At 46.9% G+C, this 6,000-nt stretch overlaps 1 protein-coding gene across 1 annotated transcript; it reads right to left on the minus strand.

The window, feature by feature from the left end:
- Positions 1-2,933: 2,933 nt before the first annotated feature.
- PMAIP1 (phorbol-12-myristate-13-acetate-induced protein 1) lies at positions 2,934-3,515 on the minus strand (the record flags this gene model as incomplete). Its single annotated transcript, XM_083883149.1, has 2 exons — positions 2,934-3,136; positions 3,464-3,515. 2 exons carry the CDS (start codon positions 3,513-3,515, stop codon positions 2,934-2,936), a joined length of 255 nt encoding a protein of 84 aa, XP_083739275.1.
- Between the last annotated feature and the right edge of the window lie 2,485 nt (positions 3,516-6,000).

Here is a 6,000-nt window from a genome sequence, read left to right on the forward strand (position 1 = left end):
TCTCATTTTGAAGTTCAACATCAGGGTTATGTTTTGTTCCTCTTAAAGGCAGATGGCAAAGCCTAATCTCCCAAAGCATATCTGCTGGCACCCTGCTCTTGCCCTGGTGCTTTTGCCCTGCTGACATGGAAGCATGGAAGGAATTTGCATAATACAATCATGCTTTCACAATCCACAAAAGAAAGCCTGAGTTATAGAAACATTTGTGACTCATTTTTCTCATAAACACTTCATGTTTATTATCTTAGCAAGAATTCAAGACATACATGCATGAGGCATACAGCAACACATCTGGCACACATCCAGAACAGGCCTTAAGGAAAACAAACTCATGTTGATAAAGTCATAAAGCAGATCCTTTGCAGAAGTAACAAAAGGAATCTAGGGTGGACATCAGCAAGCGCTTGGTCATATACTGGCACTGACCTCTTGTCTCTGTGCCTTTTTCCTGAGTTCCTGTTGAACACTAACATTCTCAACAATGCACCTAAAACATCTTAAAAACAGCAAATAGTCTTTGCATAACTAGACAGACAAATACTGTGCTAACACTAAACTTGGATATCCCCGTGACAATCCATTTATCATTTTTTTTGTAATATTCATATGTGCTACATCCTGAAGAACTGTGTGGGCTCTAGAAATCCACACCTCATTTCCTCTTGACTTTGCAAGCAGCATTCTTTGAACAGAACAGCTTTATTCACATACTTCTCAGCTACTAATGCAAATGCAAATGCTGAATTCTTCTGAGAGTTCCAGACAAGCATGGTCATTGGTCAGTGTCCTCGATGAAGATTCCAAGACTCCACCAAGTGCAAGAATATACAACAGCAACCTTTCTTATGAAGCTGGAGCTGCTTCTGATGAAGTTTTGCCCAGCTGGATGCAGTGCTAGCCTGAGAGGTGGTGTTCTGCTGGTCTGAAAGTCTTTGCATTTACTTTTTAGTACCTGAAAAGCTGACCTATGTGCATGTCAGCAAAATACACTGCTTTGCAGTAATAAGATAAATAACAACTATTCTTGAAACATTATGTTCTCCCTGAAAAGGTACTGGCTAGCTTAGCGGGGAAGAGAACCATGCACGTGGCTCAAGCCAGAAGCAAAGTTCCCTGTAACGCTGCCAGGATGGATGGGGTTAAGTCTTCCAGGTGGAAAGAAGGCAAAGTCAGTCAGCTTCTGCCCAGTGGCAGAAGTCAGTGTCAATACATAACAGCCCCTGCATGGCTGATTGTGAGAGTGACCAGAGTTATATAATGACAATTTTGCAAAGGCAGATTAAGAAGAGGTAACAGAAGAATAAATTATAAATACAAACAAGAATTCACCACAAGACAGAAGACATAATTTGAATTAACATAAATAACAAAGTGTAGCTATACAGCCTTATAAAATGTAAACGTACATATATACAAGATTAGTTAAGAGAAGAAACTCAGACCAGCAACCTTAGAGGTAGCTATGGAACAGCTTCAGCCTTTTTGTTGCTGTCTTGGACACATGAAAAATACTGTTTAGGATGAAGCTTGACATGAATTAACTAGCAAAGTTACTGTTTGCCTTAACAGCAACCAACACGTTTAATTCAGCTCTTCTGAAGCCAGTCAAAGATAATATCCCCTCAGTGAGATGGGTAATTCCCATGTAACCCCTCAGTGGTGATGGTGCATCACCATCCACTGGATGTGATGCAGTAGCTCCACCATTCTGGAACTGAAATGAGAAGGCCATGAAATGAAATGGAAATGAAGTACAAGGGAAGAACCTCTGCCCATAAGTACAATTAAACATTCAAAAATCTAAGGCTACTTTCTTGTACCACTGTAAAGCTCAGTTCTATTGATATTATTTCTTCAAAGAGAGGTAGTTGCTTTCTTTGAATAAATAACATTCACAGCAAAACTTGAGATTCAATTTTAAGATCTACTTCAATTTAAGTTATTTTGTTACTTATAAAGATGCAGCAGAATTTTACTGTTATCAAGAAATTCTTTGTAATATTGAAAGAATCCTTCCACAATTACATCAATCTCTGTGTTTGTGTATATGTATTCAGATACATATCTTATATAATCCCAAAGTATGCTTCCATCTCTGAAGCATGATTTATTTCCTTTATCATCAGAAAATATTATGCTTTTTTTTAGTTTACATAATATCTTTTTATATTGAGCTTTGTCATCTTTTGAACATTTTTCTCATATTGTGAGATTTTTTCATACTTTGAGATTAAACAAACAGCTTTCAGTTAATAGTTCTGTTAAATACTCATGACATGCAGTAGCAGTGCACACATTTATATTTTATGTATACATACTATATATATAAACTTATGCCATATATTTATAATATAGACTAGAACTATGCAATACTGTGTTAATTCATAGAACTACAACTTTTAGTCTGTAGTACAACATCCTGTAACAAATACACAAATACTCTTTCAATAAAGATAGTGGTCTAATATTCTTTATTTTAACTCCCACCACCAGATCCCTCTCCAGCAGGATCCATACTTCAGAAAGGAGGAGCAGTCAAAAAATCCAGCAACTGAATTTTCCTGCGTCGTTTGTGATCCCAAGTTCCAACACACTGATGATTTTTTTGGCTTCATCCTGGAGGTGCGCTGAACTCCTTGGTGAAATATGGCAATGGGACATGAGGACCAGAGAGTGACTGGGGGAATCCAGGTTCCTGAAAGTGTTCTCAGACCACGGTGAAGGGCAAGTTGAGTCTTGCCCCAAATCTCCCATGTCACCAGCCTGCCCCAAGTCACCACTGCACAGTTTAGGGGCTCTGCCCATCGTTATCTATTTCCCACCTGGCATTCTTGCGCCAGCGTTGCTGAAACTTTCTTCAAACAAATTATGCGATAGTCATCCTCCAGTGGCTACGGGCACCTAAATACAACGCAGCGAGATTTGAGGTTTCTTCATCTCCCACTGTCTGTGGAGACTCTTCTTCCAAACCCACAAAGCCAACGTCCTCTTCCGCTCCGCTCGCCGTGTCCGCGGGCAGCCCACGTTTCGGGGCAGAACCACTTGGTGAGCAGGTTCAGGACCCTCTGCCGCAGGTGCCACCTGTCGCCGATGCGGGTCAGCTCCAGCGCGCACTCCTCCGCCGCCGCCGCGCGCCCTGCGGAAACGCGCCCGGTTACCGCCTTAGTGAGATCCCCACGACACGATACTTTTTGTAGCACCCCCCTTCCCCTCCCCCCCTCCCGCCCGCCGCCCCCCCTCGTCCCCGCATCCTGTCTGTCTGTCTGTCCCCTACTCGCTGGGAGCAGCAGCTGCATCCCCCTCGTCCCTCTCGCCTCCACACGGGCGCCCGCAGCCGCGCCGGGCGCTGGCCGCCCGCCGGTGCTGGAGCCGGGGAGCAGCGCCCAGGCGCAGGACGCTGTGTCCCTGTCCCGTCCCGTCTCTGTCCCGTCTCCACCCCCGCGTTCCTTCCACCCTCCGGTACCTGCAGGAGCGGCAGGCGGCGCAGCTTTGCTCAGGGTCCGGCCAGGCATCATCATCGCATCATCGCGCCATCGTATTATCGCATCATCGCGCCATCGTATTATCGCATCATCGCACCATCGCATTAGCGCATCATCGGCGGCGGAGCGAGGCTCGGCGGGGCACGGAGCGCCCATGCTCGGCTCGGCGGGGCACGGAGCGCCCATGCTCGGTTCGGCGGGGCACGCAAAGCCCAGGCTCGGCTCGGCACGGGGCACTCAGGATCCTTCCTCGTCGACGGCAGGAGCACTTTGCAAAGACAAGGGCGGAGCGCGGCCTTATAAGAGGGAGTCCAGCGGGGATTTCCCTCCATGGTGACGTATCGAAAAGGAGCGGGGATCCCGCCCCCCGCGGGCAGGCGGTGGCGTGCCCGGGCAGCGCGGGGCGGCGGCCGGGATAGCGCCTACGCTGCCGGCCCGGAAAGAGCTGCAGGGATGCAGTGTGCGCGTCAGGAGCAGATGGGAGGATGGGCTGTGCGCCGCGCGGACGACGCGCAGGGAGGATTGATGCAATGCAGGGTATGCACGGCATGGCTCTGGCTGACTCACGCCAGGACACGGTTACCTGTGCCTGCTGTAATTTGAGATGGTGCTTTTTGCAAGAAACAAGAGCTGGAACAAAGTCATCCTCGTGTCTTCGTAATTGTTGCACGACGCCGGGAGTGCTGCCGCTAACACCTGGATCACTCATTGGCCTCCTGTCTCCGAGAGAGTTGATATTTCATGTTGTGACACATGGCATGGACTTCTGCTTTCAGGAGAAAATTAAAACTGCTTGATGTAAAGAAGGCACAGATGGGTCAGACATAACAAAGAACTGATTTGTGGCTGAAAGTCAGCAAATTACTACCTCTCCCATAAAAACACAACTTGAAATGTTGTAGTGTAATACAGACCCACAAAAGGATGTCAAGGGGCTCTGTTTTATAGGGTAGGAGCCTCTGCAGTCAAGTATCTAGAACTGCTGGTGACTTTGAAGTTCCATTAAAAGGGGAATCATTTACCAGCTCAGTGCAGATAGCCTTTTCCTTGCTATTTCCCAGAACGATGGCACACTTGAAACACTGATTTCTCTCCCTGTGTAGGAAACCTCAGCCCCCTTGGTGCCCAACAGGAGGCAGGTGGCACAATGGTGCTGCAGGGTTGGCATGTTGGAGGCAGCTCACGACAGGGCATTTCTCAGGGTGAGATGTGTAAATGAAAGCTGTAGCTGGATGAGGCTTTTGCAAGGCCCTTCCCAAAACACTAAACCAGTTCTGTCAGCACCACACAGTGCACCCTGCCAGACTGTGACCTGGTGTCAGAGCAGCTTAGGTTGGCCACAGAAAAGCTTCTGATATTTTTGAGGACATATTGCCTTCATCTCTCAGCTGGTATATAACCTGTATGGCACATGGCCTTATTTCCTTGACCCAATGTGTTTGGGGTCTCTCCAGCTGTATGAATACACCTGTTAGTAACTCAGCCCTGTTTAGGCAGAGCTGGCTATCAACAGTCATTGCTGTTACATAAGAAACTGTTTCTTCAAAACAAGTTCGTTGGGTTTTAGGAGGTGGCAAGGCAGGTAATCAGGTCAGGAGGATGTCTACATGATGCACCATCCCTCGTGGAGGGGGTGTGGTGGTCTGCAGCATGTGATGCCTGGGGCTGCATCTCACAGCCACAGTCTGACAGCTGCTCCACAAAGCATGGAAGCCTCTCTAGAATGTCAGCACATGGGGCTGGGGCCTTACTGAGACCCCCGCGTGCCCCTCCTGCCCCACTCAGTGCTCAGCAGTGCCCAGTGCAGGCAAAGTGCCCATAAACTCAAGCCATGAGATCATACTGGTCTCTTGTGCTGCTGGCACACGTGTGTGACTTTGCACATTTATTTTGCATGTTTAGACAAAGCCAGGTATGACCTGAGGCTTGTTCTTCTTTGTGAATCTGGAGACAGATCAAATTATTTAAATTACTCTTCCTCTAGTGAGGCCAAAACCAAATTAACCTCAATCCTGTCCTGCTCCGCAACACTTCCTCACCCTGAAGGCAGATAAGCTTAAAGGGCAGCTTGTCTCTATACCCCTGCAGCCACACAAATAGATGAGTCCTTCTTTCGGGCATATGTGGGAGAGATTCTTTCCTATCAGGGCAGCTGGGCACAAACCAGTGGGGTAGTTGAATTGAGGGCATTCAATTATTTTCTTTGTTTTATTTAAAAATAGGGATAAAGCTAATAAAAATGGGGTAAGAGGTAATAAAGGATACAAGGTAATACTGAAGGATAAAAGGCAATAAGAAAGGAAACACTTTAGTGTGCAAAATGGGTTAATAGACCAGCCTGTGATCTTCTCCTTGCTGCAGTCAGAGTGCAGTGATGCAATGAGACCCACTGTTGTTTAGAGGGAAATTGCCTCAAGTTCCAGATCTGACACACATCCTCGTAGGGTTTTACTGGTGTATGAAGGAGTTACTGATGTGTAAATCACAGCCCATTTTGGCGGGAACAGCACATGGTGGG

The sequence above is a fragment of the Zosterops lateralis genome (genome assembly GCF_965231275.1).
Source record: "Zosterops lateralis genome assembly, chromosome: Z".
NCBI lineage: Eukaryota > Metazoa > Chordata > Aves > Passeriformes > Zosteropidae > Zosterops > Zosterops lateralis.